This window comes from Hemiscyllium ocellatum, chromosome 2 (genome assembly GCF_020745735.1).
Source record: "Hemiscyllium ocellatum isolate sHemOce1 chromosome 2, sHemOce1.pat.X.cur, whole genome shotgun sequence".
Classification (NCBI taxonomy): domain Eukaryota; kingdom Metazoa; phylum Chordata; class Chondrichthyes; order Orectolobiformes; family Hemiscylliidae; genus Hemiscyllium; species Hemiscyllium ocellatum.
Window position 1 is genome coordinate 106,862,754 of NC_083402.1, and position 16,951 is coordinate 106,879,704.

At 39.6% G+C, this 16,951-nt stretch overlaps 1 protein-coding gene across 2 annotated transcripts in view; it reads right to left on the reverse strand.

Annotated features, from left to right (window-relative positions):
- The window catches only part of LOC132824466 (lysine-specific demethylase 4C-like), a 436,488-nt gene that overhangs the window by 317,806 nt on the left and 101,731 nt on the right, over positions 1 to 16,951 (reverse strand). For both annotated transcript variants that reach the window (XM_060839018.1, XM_060839010.1), the window contains one exon: positions 1,964 to 2,013. In XM_060839018.1, the coding sequence (XP_060695001.1) occupies positions 1,964 to 2,013 (50 nt within the window). The remainder of the gene's footprint in view (positions 1 to 1,963; positions 2,014 to 16,951) is intronic.

A 16,951-nucleotide genomic window follows, 5' to 3' on the forward strand; every position in this document is an offset into this window, starting at 1 on the left:
GCCATCTTTCAATTAGGCATTCAAACTTTTTTTCAACTGTTCAGACTTACCATGAACACCAATTTTGCAACCAGATCTCATCTCTACTACCGCCTTAACACCTACTTTGGCTTTTGCTCTGGAAACCCTCACCATCTTTTGCCCTCTCTCCTCCTCCTCCTCCTTTGTCAACAACATAAAAAACATCATCTTCCAGCCCTATTCAGCTCTGAACAGTCATATCGGATATGAAACCTTCACTTCATTTCCCTCTCCACAGATATTGCCACACTTGCTTAGTCTCTCGAGCATTTTCTGTTGTGTTATTTTTTTACAAGGATGAGGTATTCAAATCTCTAGAATGCCGATAGAACTCATGATTTTCTGGCTCACTGGAAAATATGAACTTTGCTGCGTATGTGTATACGTACGTACAAAGAGATTTCATTTAAAGGTTTTTGGAAACTACGTATTTATAACAACGTGTAAGAGATAGGAGCGTAAGACTTCATATTTATTCATAACCCTTTCAGGGAAGGAGAATACTCCACTGGCTGTAACAAAAAAAATTAAAATACACTCACGACGTGGGGAATGATTTGAAACCATGTTAGCATACTTCTGACAGCGGACAATCGCGTTGAATTTAGAATTTGCTTTATTATCACGTGTTCTCAAGTACAGAGATACAGGAATACAGTGAAAAGTTTACAATGTGGCCCAACATTAGGTACAAAGTACCTAGGCTCAAATCTTACATACGAAATAGAGAAACAAAGGAGAAAGTGACATTACCTTACAGTTATTCATAGTTTAAGTTAGAAAAGTTAGAAGGATAAGCATTACAGTCTTCCTATAAAGGGCCTGCAGTAGATCAGTGATCTGGCTGGACTTGCAAGCTGCTGACCACCCACACTGGTCCTCAGTCCAACATTCATCGCTGTTCCAGGTACACTGACCATCCTGCTTCACTCGAGCCTCCAGCTCACATTGATGAGACAACTTCCTTGTGTGATCACTGATTTAAGCAGGAGCTACAACACTGCAAGCTAAAACACGTCCAATTATTTATGACTCCCCTACCCCATACATCTCTTAGTTGTATCTCAGAGTTGACACTGACGCAAAAGCACAAGTGCTTTGAAGTCTGTCCTTCTTGTTTCAATAAGCTAAAATTCAGGCTTTAAATTGAAGTGGGAAGTGAAAATTCTATTCTAGAATTTAGATTTGATTATAATTCCAACAACCAGCAGTTTACCCAATAAATACCAAATTTATTTGATTTTCAGTTTTACAAAGTTTAAGCAACTCCAGATTCTGAATAAAGTCATATTTATTTAACTATCAGTATTGCAATTTTCCACTCTCAATTATTCAGAATTTTAAGCGCCTCTTAAATACCAGGTTAGCAGATGTAATGATATTCTTTGGTAGATTTTCCACTGTGGCATAGTGCCAAATGCTAATTTTGGAACAACTATGAATTCATTCAAATTTTCATGCATCAAAGTAGGTGTCATTAGAGGAAGCACATCCTTCTGGACTTCCTCTGGATCAAGAAAGCATATTATAAACTAAATGGGAAATGGAGGTCATAAGGTCACAGATCATCTAAGTCCCACTCTTCTGTAGCATGCAAAAAGCAGCAAGTGCCACTAATTACCAGACATTTTATTCCTTGGATAATATATTTTACAAAACCACGTTCGTCGTATTTCTACAATGCAAATTCAAACAAATTTATAAGCTTGTCATAAAATCCCAACTAGTTATAACTGGCACTTTAATGCATAAGATTTGTATTGATTACAATGATCAAAATAATCAAAAAGAGAGAAATGCCATCCAATGCTCCCATCTACATCTGCCTTTACTAGTCCTTATAGTTCCATGTCAGTAAAGAGCTAACGACACATTTTTTCAACTAAAACAAAAGTAATACATTCCTGCTAGAAATCTGAGGTATACATGTCAAATTCAGTACCTTGTGCAAGACGTTCCAGCCTCTTCCCTTGCTCAGGAGGTACCGCATACCTGAAAACGAAAGAATGGACAGATCAAAGCTGCTGCCCCGTTATTTTAATGTGGGCATAAAATTAGGCATAATAAAAGCATCCAGAACAAAGATGCAGCAATATTTTTCATCATTATCAAGTCAAAACCAAGTGTTTAAAAAAAAGAAAACAACTATGCCACGCGTTCTTCATGTGTAGCAGTTATAATGCTTAAATAGACTAATTAAGTTGAATTATTAACAGATACAGTTACATAAAGCTATGTACTACTCAGAGCAAAGTTTAATCTAACACCAACTTGCTGAAATTTATTACTTATTCTTACACAGGTATTAATTCAGTAAAATGTCCCCAAATCAATTGCTATTTACTGGAAAAACCTAGTAAAGGTATAACAGTATTTATGAATTTTATAAATACATTGGATTCATTCCTTTTTTCCAAAACTAATTTTGCTTGCAGGCTATTGTTGCCCATTCTTTACAGACTGCTACCAAGAAATGCACACAGTGGTCTAACAGAGCCATTATTTCTAATTTCTGTGCCTTACGATCTATTTCCTTCCACGGCAACAAGGCACAGGTTTGGAAGATAGGCAAATGAAAATTTGTAACTTTTCAATCATTTGATTATCATGTTAAAAAAAATAAGAACTAGGAGCCACAGTAGACCACACAGTCTGTTCCACTATTCAATACAATCATAGCTGATCTTCAATTTAAGTACACCTTCCCTCAATTCCCTGAGAGAAAAAGAATTTGTCAGCTTAAAATATTAAGGTTGGAGGGTCCACAAACCTCTGGGGCACAGAATTCCCAAAGACTCTTGACCCTAGGGTGCTCACAAGAAATATAGCCATTAGTCGCAACCCAGTAACTCTTCAAGTACCATGTCACGATTCAATAACAGAAACACAGATAATTACATCACAGAAAAAAACGTAAGTCCACCTACTATACCTGTGCTGTTTTTTTGAAACAGGAGTTTTTCTAAATCCCATATTCCGACATTTTATTCAGTTAAATTACCTGTTCAACTCCCCTTTAAATCTATTTAATGAAGCAAATTTCAGCATTTTTAGGTAAAGCAATCCAAAGCCAAATCAAGCTCAAAATGAAATAATTTCATCTCACCTTTTCTCTACGTATTTTTCCAATAATCTTGAATGTATCTTCAAGTTATTGATCGACTCACTAGAAGAAATAATTTTGGTCCATCGCCTTTATCCAAACCTCAGTATATTGCAATCCTCCACTTGATCATCTCTGAAACTTTATTCGAAAACTTTCCCAACCTCCCCTCATGACCTTCATTCCTGGTAAGTGGTAACATCTTACCTGAAGTGTGACGGAAAGTGGTTTCACAATGCACCAATCAAGGCCTAACCACTGATTTGTAAAGACGTAGGATCATCATATTGTTTCTGTACTCTATTGCACAATGTATAAAACTTAAGTAAGCCAAGTGCCATCTTTCAACTTGCCCTGCCATCTGTAAAAATTAATATATATGGCCAACAAGATTTTTTTGGTTTTGAGCTATTTATACTAAAATTTGCTTTCTTATTATTCCTTCAAAGTATCACAGGACAAAAGGCAAGTGATTGGTTGATAAGTATTATTACTATTTTTTCTCTCAAGTTGTGCATTGTTTTCAACCAAGAAATCTAGTTCATAGTATGATGAATTCCATTTTTGTAGTATCAATTTGCGCTGCAAGTGAATATTGTAACATTCAGGAAATAGACAGTTCTAAGGGGTTGTTACATTCAAGTCCCATTGCTGATTGCTACATTTGAATGCTCCAAAGTATTAGCTACATTCAATGTTAAAGAGAAACAAGGATGATAAATGCTTCAAGGTTTTCAATTGGTCACTCAAAACATTTCAGGTTCAGTGAAGAACAGTTCCAGGTCACAGTCAGTTGGAGAAAATAGAATCAGAAGCAAGCTCCATGCAGGAAAGAGCTGTAAAGCTGTTCTGCTGAAGAGGCAACCAAACTACAATATGTCTGTGTCCTTGTGATTCAGTGAACAGTCAAGAACAGTTGAGTGGCCCCGTGTAACTGGAAATCTTTGGAAGTTCCAGGAGCCAGTAGGCAACTGTGTGTTACAAACAGGGCTCTGAAAATTTCTTTAGGGGGCTCAAAGAAAGCAATACATCAGGAATAGTTCAGTACAAGTGAGAATGATTATGAAGAAAACTATAAACTTTGTGCATTGAATAAAGTTCAGGAAACAAGCAAAAACGCAGTGCTGATTGAAGCTCATTGTTTATTAAAAACTGGACTTGTGCCAGAGTAGTCCCAGGAAAGAATGGTGAACCAGCAGTTGTTGAGACTGTTCAAGGATGTTGAGCTATTTCTGAGAGGCCTCAAGGATAGATTATTAAAAGTGAAAAACTGGAATGCCTCTTGACGTTTTAATGAGATTTATAGACTGACATTACCATTAATATTGGAGTTGGGCAGTCAGAGAAATCTCCACCTTGATCACACTTGCTTTATGCTCTGGGGGATGTTAGCCTTGTTTGCCTCATGTTAAGTTTGAGATGTTAGAATATAGGTTATTTGCATAACCCAAACCTTTTTCTTGTTAATAATCATTGCATGTCTATTTAAGTGTTATTTGTAATAAACTTTGTTAATTACAAAAAACTTGGTTGAACTGTTTAGATTACTAAACCAGATACAATGAAAAATCTATTATGGGCCATATCATTAATAAAATTAAACATATCTTATGGCCAATGGAGGAGTGACATTAGAAAGGAATCAGTGCATTCCCCCATCCTTAATTACAACAGTAGTATTTTAAAGTTTGGTAAGCTTGAAATTCCCTGAGATATAAATCTGATTAAACACAATTACATCTTAAATCGCTGATAAATGCAGAGACTGGACCAATAAATGGAGACATGCAAGGCACTTCAGCTCCAGTAAACACATGTATCTTTCTCTATGGGATAGTCAGTCATTCTTGGTTGTGCGTTTAAATGACAGAAGGGATTAGATGGCACAAAAGCAGACAGACTACTGCTTCTGGTTGTGGAATATAAAACAAAGGGTGCAACTTAAAACTGAACTAGGCTTTTCATGAGTGAACACAAGAAGCATTTTTCACACAAAAGGTAAATGCAGAAAATTTGGAATTCTTATGGAATTCTCACTCCAAAGGCTGTGGTTAGTTCTTTCAACATTGAGATTTATCATTTATATAAATAGTTTGGATGAGAATACAGAAGGCATGGTTAGTAAGTTTACATACAACACCACAATTGGTGGCAAAATAGACAGTGAAGAAGGTTTTCTAAGATTACAATGCTCAATGGGTTAACAGGCTGAAAAATGGCAGATGTAGTTCAATCTGGATAAACATGAAGTATTGCATTTTGCTACAATAGTTAAGAGCAGGACTTATACAAGTAATAGTAGAGCCTTGGGTAGTATTGTAGAACAGAGGGATCTAGGAGTTCAGGTACATAATTTCATTAGATTACCTACAGTGTGGAAACAGGCCCTTTGGCCCAACAAGTCCAGACCGACCCTCTGAAGAGTAACCCACCCAGACCCATTTCCCTCTGACTAATGCACCTAGCACTATGGACAATTTAGCATGGTCAATCTACCTGACCTGCACATCTTTGGACTGTGGAAGGAAACCGAAGCACCCACAGGAAACCCACGCAGACACGGAGAGAATGTGCAAACCCACACAGACAGTCACCCAAGGCTGGAATCGAACCTGGGACCCTGGTGCTGTGCGGTAGCAGTGCTAACCACTGAGCCACCATGCCGCTCTAAAAAGCATATCCTCTCCGGTGGGGAATTGAACCCTTGTCTCCCACATGACAGGCAGGGATACTAACCACTAAACTATCGAGGATCTCTGAAGTGTGTGTCACACTCTTCATTGCTCAGTCCTTTGAGTAGAGGAGTTGGGAAGTCATGTTGGGGTTCTACAGGGCATTGGTGAGGCCTCTTCTGGAATACTATGTCTAGTTCTGGTTGTCCAGTTATTGGAAGGATGTTATCAAGCTGGAGAGGGTTCAGAAGAAATTGACCAGGATGTTGCCGGGTATGGAATGTTTGAGTTATAAAGAAAGGCTGGAAAGGTTGGGATTTCTATCACTGGAGCATAGAAGGTTGAGAGGCGACAGGATAGAAGTTTATAAAATAATGAAGGGCATAGATAGAAATAATGGGAGTTGTCTTTTCTCTAGAATGAGGGATTTTAAAACCAGAGCCACATTTTTAAGGTGAGAAGAGAGAGAATTTAAAAAAACAAAAGGGTCAAAGTTTTTACACAGAAGGTGGTTCATGTGTGGAATGAACTTCCTAAGGAAGTAGTGGATGTGGGTATGGGCCAGAAGCAGTCAGCTTAGTTTGGGATTATGTTCAGCGTGGACTGGATGGACCAAAGTGTCTGTTTCCATGTTCTATACCCCATAACTCCAAAATAAATTATTGTTAATAGTCAATAGAGATCAAAGGCAATGCATCAAATTTGTGGCTTGGGGCAAAGAATATAAATCATACAGCACAGACACAGATCCTTTGGTCCAATTCGTCTATGCTGACCAATTTTCCCAAACTAAACTAGCCCCACCTGTCTGCATTTGGCTCATATCCCTCCAAACTTTCCTATTCATGTACTTATCCAAATATTCTAATAGTACCTGAATCTACCACTTTCTCTGGCAGTTCATTCCATATAAGAACCAACTATGTGTGGAAAAGTTGCCCCTCACGTCCTTTTAAATATTTTCCTTAAACTTTTGCCCCCTAGATTTGAATTATCCCACCCTAAGGAAAAAACCTTTACTATTCACATTTATCTATGCCCCTCATGATTTTGTAAACTTCTATAAAGTCATCACTCATCTCCTACACTCCAGTGAAAATAAAGTGCTTGCTTGTTGAAGAAGATTGCTTGTGAACATACAAAATCACAGTTCTGAAGCATTGAAAAGACAAGTAATCATCTCCTTCCAAATTTCTTCTGCAAATTTGGAAACATTATATGATTCCCATATACAAATTACTTATATATGTTGCAAACAGTTGGGTTCCAAGGGGGAAGAAAAGAAAAAGTTAAAAAAACACCAAAAGTTATAAAAGTGACAGAACATATGCCAGCAAGTCACAGAGCAAAGCTTGTGACAATTTCAAATTGTAATTTCTCCCCATTTTTTCAGAGGTAGCTGTTGTTAATTGATCCTATTAATGTCACTTACACTTCCTCCAGGTTATTTTTATTTGTCCTATTACTACCCCTTTCTGCATATCACTCTCCTTTCTGTATTCTAATCTCTCTCAGCTTCAGCTATAGATTTTTTGTTTTGATTTTCACCTCTCCCCAGACTTGCTTAAAAAGTTTTCAATGTTTTTAACATGTCCCAGTTGTAATGAAAGGTTAATCTGAAACAGGGACTGTATAGTCAGCTGGGTATTACCTGCATTTTCCAATTTCTGTTCACATTTGCATCACCTGCATAAATTGAAATTCAGCTTTTGAAATACAGCTTTCAAAAGATGCAATACTGTAAATTGTCCTTTAAGTAAATTAGCCAGAAAAGGCAACAAACACTAAATAAACCAGGCACCATCTTTACAGAGAATACAAATTACTGCTGATATTAAAACAAATACCAATGACTAGCAAGTTTTGAGAAGATTTGTAGCTCAGGTTGAGGTTCTGGATGTAGGCTTGCTTGCTGAGCTGAAAGGTTAATTTTTAGATGTTTTGTCACCAAATCAGGTAACATCCGATTTGGTCGTATGGCCAATGGTCGTAATGCCACTCCAACCAGAACTCTATCAATAAATACATTGACTTGCATCCCACTTACCACCTCTTGAGAAGAAGAACAGGAAATGACATCACCACAGGAAATGACATCACAAACCCAAGGAAGCCTGAACACAAATAGAAAGCTGGCCATATCACCAGTGCTTCATCCGGAGGCTCACTGATGATACCCAATATGGTGACAAAACTTCTGAAAACCAACCTTCCTGCTGAGCGAGCAAACATACATCCAAATACAATGACACTTGATAGTTGAGAAGAAACACCACATTGAACTCAAAATGTTAATTCAATTTCTCTCTTCTTAACTGCAAAGTTTCTCCAGCACTATCTGGTCACATTAGTTCAACATATTTACTCAACTGTTTCTTCTACAAATGCTAGTGTTTCTGGCATTTTTGTTTTTTTTATATTGCACATCTCTGACTGTTTGGTCATGCTTCTTCAATTCAAGCAGCAAAAGGAAATGGTGCCTAGTGCTCCTGATAGTCTCTTTCATCCATTGTATGTGATAACAGGTAGTATGACAGCAGAGGCAAATTAAGGATTGGCATTTGTTCACATCGTACTTGGTGGGAAAGTTTAGTTGGTACTCACAAAGTGGAACAAAGTTGTTCCCTTCCCTTACTGATATCTTCAAACTATTTGTAGTATTTCTGCTATATAATAACTTGCGCTTCTTAACACTATAGCTGCAAATCAAACTGCAAAGGAAATGTTATAAAATTGTTTTTCATATAAAAATATAATGCATTTAGCAACGAATTTAAAAGATACTTCAGTGGATTTGACAAAATATTTATTTTACAATGTAATATCATTACCATCCAGAAGAGGGCTGGGAAACAATATTTCGAAGATCTTCAAATACCTGTGTAATTCGTTGCTATGACTAATGTGCTGTAACAAGTGTGGTAGATTAGATTACTTACAGTGTGGAAACAGACTCTTCGGCCCAACAAGTCCACACGACCCGCCGAAGCGCAATCCACCCATACCCCTACATTTATCCCTTACCTAACAGTACGGGCAATTTGGCATGGCCATGGCCAATTCACCTGGCCCACACATCGTTTGGACTGTGGAAGGAAACCGGAGCACCCGGAGGAAACCCATGCAGACATGTGGAGAACATGCAAACTCCACACAGTCAGTTGTCTGAGGTGGGAATTGAACCCGGGTCTCTGGCGCTGTGAGGCAGCAGTGCTAACCACTGTGCCACCGTGCCATACTTGGTGTTACACACATATTTTGTGCAATATAATCAGTAAATATCACCAGTTACAAACAGCATGGACAAGTAGCTAAATTTGCATTATATCCTGGCCTACTATTCTTATTTCTGAATATAAAAGCACATGGAGTCATAGAGAAGTACAGTATGGAAACAGACCCTTCGGTCCAACTTGTCCATGCTGACCAGATATCCTAATCTAGTCCCATTTGCCAGCACTTGGCCCTTATCCCTCTAAACCCTTCCTATACTATGCCCATCCAGATGCCTTTTAAATGTTGTACAGCACTCAAATAGACCATACAGTCCAACCAGTCCATGCCAACCATAATCCCAAACTAAACTAGTCCCACCTGCCTGCTCTTAGCCCATACCCCTCCAAACCTTTCCTAAACATGTACTTATCCAAATATCTTTTAAATGTTATAATTGTACCTGCACCCACCACTTCCTCTGGAAGTTCATTCCACACACAAACCACCCTCTGTGTAAAGAATTTGCCCTTCATGTCTTTTTTAAATCTGTCTCCTCCCACCTTAAAATGCTGGCTGTCACATGTATATTAAAATTATATGGTCGCATGTGGGTCATGGGCACTCACTGAAGTTTCACTTGAGCACAGAGAAATATTTAAGAGCGTCTTAGTGTCTTATAGGATAATGATTGCCTCCCTACCCAGCCCAAGAGGTCAAGGTCCACCTGTCATGGAGGTGTGTCATAACAGGTTGATTAAACATTATGTGTACACGTTCTTAAGGTCTTTTGTGGTGCAATGGTAGTGTCCTTTCCTCTGGAACAGAAGGTCCAGGTTCCAATCACACCTGTCCCAGAAATTTCTCATGATGTGTACATCTGAACACAGTGATTAAAATATTTTTGTTTTAAAGACATCCACTGTTGGTGGCTGAGTTAGAAGATGCATATTTGTATTTATTTACATCTTGAACCTTTCAAGACTGAGTATTAGATGTTAGATCTAATACAATCTATCACCAATTTTATATCTGGAGGTCAACACTGATGTCAGCTGCAACTTACTCCTCTGAAGAAGCTCTAAAGTATTTAACCAACAACATATGCACTTATGTAATGCCTTCAGTATAGTAAAACATCTCTTTCACTGCAGCATTATGATTCAACCCCCAACCACAGCAAGGTATGACTGGTAAAAAGATCAGTTTTAAAGAAGCAACTTACAGAACACATTAACTCAGTGAGGGAATTTCTGAGTTTAAGGACAATGCAGTTAAAAGGACGGTCATGATGGTGCGGTGAAGGAGAATAGGGATGAGCAAACAAAATAAGATTGTAGAAACATAGGAAGCTTGGAGCATTGTAAGTTTGGAGGATAGGGAGAAGCAACACAATGGAGGGCTTCGATCAAGCATGAGAATGTTAAAATCAAGGTATTGCCAGATTGGCAGAGAATATCAGTCATGAATTTAACTGAATGTTGTCCAGAGAGCCATATCACTAAATGGATGAGACACTGATATGGTAGATTGTGTCATGGAACTGGTAAATCCAGAAGCTCTGATTTGGGTACACATGTTCAAAACCTACTACCATTCCTTCTCTCTTCAACAACTGAGCCATTCTGACTCTTCACCTACTTTACAATTTCTAATTCTGTGGACAGGCTGTCCACCAATATCCTCTACAAACCCGCCAATTTTACAGTGACTTTGACCTCCTTGTATCCTGCTTCTTGCAAAGACTGAATTTCATTGTCTCAGTTGTTCCATCTCAGTTGCACCTGATTTGATTATACCATCTTTGACTGGGCTGCCTCCAATGTATCTTCCAATTTCCTCAACCAAGGATACTTCCCTCTCTCCCTAATACGGCTGACAAGGTTCACAGTGGGTCCTATCCATCTACCAATCTTCTACCCTCCTTCCCAGAACAACGACAGTGTTGCTCTCGTCCTAACTTTCCATCCCACTGACCTCCATTTTGAAAGGGTTATCCTCCACTTTCAGCCCACACAGATCAATGATGCTACTAGCAAACACACCTTCTCCTCCCTTCCACGATCAGCATTCCATAAAGATCACTCCCTCCGTGACACCGTGGTCTACTCCTCCATCACCCCTCAAGTTTCCTCATGGCACCTTCCCACCTAATCACAAAAGGTATAACACTTGTGATTTCACTTCCTCCCTCCTCACCACTGAAGCTCCAAAATACCCTTTGGTGAAGCAGAGATTTATTCATACTTCTTTCAATCTAATCCATTTTATGTGAGCAATTCTAGTCTCCTTCCTATTGGAAAGATGTTGTGAAACTTGAAAGGGTTCAGAAAAGATTTGCAAGGAAGTTGCCAGCATTGGAGGATTTGAGCTGTAAGGAGAAGCTAAACAGGCTGGAGGGTTTGGAGGGATATGGGCCGAGTGCTGGCAGGTGGGACTAGATTGGGATGGGATATCTGGTTGGCATGGACAGGTTGGACCGAAGGGTCTGTTTCCATTCTGTGCATCTCTATGACTCTATAAACAATGTGGCCTTCTTCACAATGAATAGACCAAAATGCAGACTGGGTGACCATTTTATGTAACATTTCTGCTCTGTCCATAAAAATTACCCCAACCTTCCAGTTACCTCCCATTTCAATAAACTACCTCGCTCCCATGTCAACATTTCCAACCAAAAGTCACTTTCCCACTGAGGTACATAACAGCCTTCAAGACACGACAAGGAGTTCAACAGCTTCAGGGGATGAACATTATCCTCCATTCTGTGTCTGCCCTTCCCCCCACATTTTATTCTTACATCACAGTTAAAATACAAAATAAAAGAAGTGGCATAACTTCAGCTCTTTTGAAACACTTTGATCACCCATCAATTGTTCAAATACAACAGCACCCCATGAACACTTTTGTCAAAGGCAAATTTAGCAAAACAGATTTCCCTTGCTTGCTATCTTCTTCAGTCCCAGAGAAGGAAAATCAATAGAATAAATCTAGCAGCTTGGTGAGCTGCAGTGGTTCAAAAAAGGCAGCTGGCGTCCACCTTCTCAAGCGCAACTAAGGATGGTCAATAAATCTTGGCCAGCCAGCAATGTCAACATCCCACAAATGAATAAAATAAAAAAGCTTCAACTCCAAAAACCCCAACTTCAACAACTGAAAGCAAAAACTAAAATGCTGGGCCTATGTGAGGCTGACTCCACCCATTCATCCTTCTTTTATCTATTAGAAGAAACCCAAAGCTAGTTCCTCTGCTTTCCATGGAACAGGCACCTTGTCACCAGGTTTATAACACCTTCCATCAAGAGAACCACAACAGAATAACTCCCTCTTATAGGCACATTTTGTCTACCACCAACTGCACTCCCCCCAAAATATGTCTTGTTGGCCTTGTTCCCAGCAGAGCTGACCTATGTACCTTATGCAAACCTTTCATAAACACTTATTTCATATCGCAATTCCTCCTTTACCACCATTAGAACTACCTCTCTTGTTTGCACTTGGCACCTTTATTATCTGTTACATTTCCTTGTCCTCCACCTCTATAAATGCCAAAAGTCAAACAACACCAGGTTATGGTCCAACAGTTTTATTTGAAATCACAAGTCTTTGGAGCACTGCTCTTGTGTCAGGTGAGTCAACCTTTATCAACAGCATGAAAAAGCTGCCATTTCCAGTCCCCTCTGGTTCCAAAGAAGAGTTACTTGACTTCAAATGTTGATTCTGCTTCTCTCCCACCTAACAGATGTGCTGAGTTTCTCCAAAATTTTCTGTTTTTACTCCAAATCCTAGAAGGCAGAAGATGACATTTAAATTCCCTTAATAAATCAATTGAAAGCTAGTCTCAATAACAGTGGCCATAACACTGTCGTCAAATATAAACCCATCTAATTCATTAATGTTCTCTACGGAAAAAAATCTACCATCCTTATCTGGTCTACATGTGACTCAGATCCATAGTAATAACGTTAACTCTACACTGCCTTCTGACATGGTTTTCCAAGTCATTCAGTTCAAAGGCAATTAGAGCTGGTCAACAAACACTAGGCCCATCAGTGAGACTAACATGTCAAGAAAGATTTTGATTTTTTTAAATTCTATCATAGTCTATTAATGTCCGCTAGCTGTACAAGACAAGAACTAGTTCCAAGACTTTCAAACACGCAAAGAAACAGCTATGGTTACTCAAATAGTTGCTGTCTTCCGATTTTGAATTTGAACAGCTAAACTAACATTGATTTGCTCAGCTCACCCTCCACAAACACAAAAATGATGGCTGACATTTCAATATATTGCAGTGCTGAAGATTTTCTTCAGTTATGGAACAGGGTATCACTGGCTGTCCAGCACTTATTTCACATCCCCAAGTTGTCGTTGAGAAGATGGTGGTGAGCTCCCGTCTTGAACCACTGCAATGCATGCATGTAGGTAGACCCACAATATTGTTAGGCAGGGAATTCCAGGTTTTGACCCTGTAACACTGAGGAATGTTGATATATTTCTAAGACAGGATAACAAGTGGTTTGGAGGGAAGCTTGCAGGTGAAGAGAAACCCATGTACCTGATGCCCTTGTCCTCCTAGATGGGAGTGGTTGTGGGTTTGGAAGGTTCTGTTTAAGGATACTTGGTTAATTTCTGCAGTGCATATTATAAATAGCACACACTGCTGAGACTGAGAACAGATGGGTTAGGGATTGGATGCTTGTGTATATGGTGCCAATTAAGCAGACCACTTTGCCTGCTTGGTGTCAAGTTTAAATGTTATCGGAGTTGTACTCATCAAGGCAAATGAGGCATTGTGCAATGTAGATGGTAGACAGGCTTTGCAGAGTCAGGAGGTGAGTTAATTGCTGTGGTATTAAAAACCTGCTCTTGTAGTCACAGTACTTAAGGCTTTTCCAGTTCAGTTTCTGGTTAATAATAACTCTGAGAATGTTGGTAGCAGAGGATTGAGTGACAGATTTGTCTAGGTCTTGTTGCATTTGAACATAAACTGCTTCAGGATCGGAGGAGTCACGAATGGTTTTGAATATTGCGCAATCATTTGTGAATATCTCCACTTCTGACCTTCAGATCAATGATGAAGCAGCTGAAGATGGTTGGACCTAGGACAACACCCTGAGGAACTCCTGTAAAGATGTTCTCGAGCACAGATAACTGATCTCCAAAAACCACAACAATCTTCCTTTGTGCTTCCTGTAACTCAAACCAATGAAATGTTTTCCCCTTGATTCCCACTGGCTCTAGTTTTATTAGAGCTCCTTGACGCCACACTAGGTCAAGTGCAGCCTTGAAGTGAAGGGCTGTCATTTTCACCTCACGTAAGTGGCCCTGTCAGAACCCAAACTGGGCATAATTGAGTAGGTTATTGACAAATAGATGATGTTTGACAGTACTGTTGATGACAACTTCCAACACTTAACTAATGATCAAGAGTAGACTAATAATTGGCTGGGTTAGATTTGTCCTGCTTTTGGTGTAAAAGTCATCCTAGTGCAATTTTTCATGCCAGTTTTGAGGCTGTACTGGAACACTTTGACTAGGAGTCCAGCAAGTTCTGGAGCACAAGTGTTCATTACTATTGTTGGAAAGTTGCCACGGCCAATTGCCTTTGTAATATTCTCTACCTCCAACCATTTCATGATATTTCTTTGTATTGAATAAAATTGGCTCAACTCTTGCCTTTGTAATGCTGCAAAGGCTTCAGACCTAACTTTTGCACTGATGTGCTGGGCTCCCCCAGCATTGATGATGGGGATATTTATTGAGCCTCCTCCTCCTCCAGTGAGTTGTTTAATTGTCTACCACCATTCACAACTGAGTGGATGTGTCAGGATTGCACAGCTCATATTTGATGTTAGTTGTGAAATCGCTTACTTCTGCCTATGCACTTGCTGCTTATGATGTTTGGCATTCAAGCACTCTTGTTTGATAGTTTCACCAGATTGACACCTCATTTCTTAGTTATGCCTATTGCTGCTCCTGGCATTTCCCTCCTGTACTCTCCACTGAGCCAGGGTTGTTCTTAATAGCAGACTGGGAGATATGCTGGCCATGAGATTGTAAATTGTATTTGAGTTCAATTCTAATGCTAATGATGCCCAATTTTCAGTTGCTAGATCTGTATGAAGCATATCTAGCATGATAGTAGTGCCACACAACACAATGAGAGGTATTCTCAATGTGAAGGCAAGAGTTTGTCTTCACAAGGAATGTGCATTGGTCAGTCTTACTGCTGTACAGCCATGGACAGATGCACATGCAGCATACAGATTGGCGAAGATGAGATCAAGCATCTTTTTGGCTCTTGTTGGTTCCCTCATAACCAGCTGCTAAACTGTGTCTGCAGCAATGTTCTTTAGAGTTCAACTACCTCGATCAATAGTGCTCCTGCTGAGCCACTCTGTCATGAAAATTCCCACCCAGAATACATTCTGTGCTCTTGCCACCATCAATGCTTCTTCCAGTTGTCATTCAGCATGGAGGAATATTGATTCATCAGTCACAATGATCAGCAGCAGGTTTCCTTGCCCATGTTTAATATGATGTCACGAGACTTTGTGGGGTCCGGAGTCAATGTTGAGGAATTCCAGAACAACACCCTTCCAAACTGTATACCACTATGCCACCATCTACAGGATATAACCAGCGAATGTGATGGTAGTGTTTGGGGCATTGTGTCTAAGATATGACTTCAAGCACATGAAGATGTCAGGTTGTTTTTGGTTGACTAGTCTGTTAGACATTTCATAGAAGCATAGAAACTCTACAGTGTGCAAACAGTCCACACCGACTCTCCAAAGAGTATCCCACCCAGACCCATTCCCCATTCCTATTACTCTACATTTCCCCTAATCTACACATCCCTGAACTCTATGGGTGTTTTAGCATGGCCAATTCATCTAACCTGCATATCTTTAGACTGTGGGACGAAACCAGGGCACCCAGAGGAAACACATGCAGACAGAGAATGTGCAAACGCCACAAAGAAAGTCGTCCGAGACTGGAATTGAACCAGAGTGCCCGGTGCTAGGAGGCAGCAGTGCTAACCACTGATCCACCAGGCCACCCACCCCATTTTGGCACGTGCCTCCGTATGGATGTTAAAAACGAAGATTTTGAGGAGTCGACAAGAGTGTTTTTACCATTGTTGCTTCCAATGCCTAGGTAGATGCCAGGTGGTCCATCCAGTGTCATTTCTTGAGAGTTCACAGTGATTGATACTGGCTTGATGGGCCATTTCAGAGGAAGTCCAGAGTCAATCACAATGCTGTGGATCTGGTGTCATATGCAGGCCAGACCTGGTGACGATGGTAGATTTCCTTTCCTGAAGGACATCAGGAACCAGATGATAATCATGGGCATCATTACAGTCAATTCCATATGTTCATTGAATTCAAATTCCACCATCTGCCATAACAGGATTCAATGCTGGGTCACAGAAAATGGTATGAACATTCACTGCATTCTGGATTAACAATGGAGTGATAATACTACTAGGTTGTTGCATCCCCAGTACAGTTAATGTCTTTCAGATGAAATATTTAATCAAAGCTCCATTGACTTGCTGGGGTGGTCGTAAAAGATCCCATGGCACTACACTAAAGAACATCAAGGGAGTTATCTCCAATGTGTTAGCCAATAATTTTCATCTTCACAAAATAAGATTATCTACTTATTATCACACTAGCATTTGTCGGAGTTTCCTGTGTACATTTCTGACAGAATAATGGAGACAGCTCTTCATTAGGTAACGTGAAGTGATTTGTTGCCAATAATCTCAAAAAGTGAGAGTGAAATGCAAATCCTCCTTTCTTAGGAATCAAGAAATCGCTTCAACCATATTGAGTTCACAACATAACTGAAAAAAAAGGGCTGTTGTTTTCAATCAGAGGTAAAGTAAAAGAGCTTAGCATTGTGATATGTTGAGATTCATTAAATCATG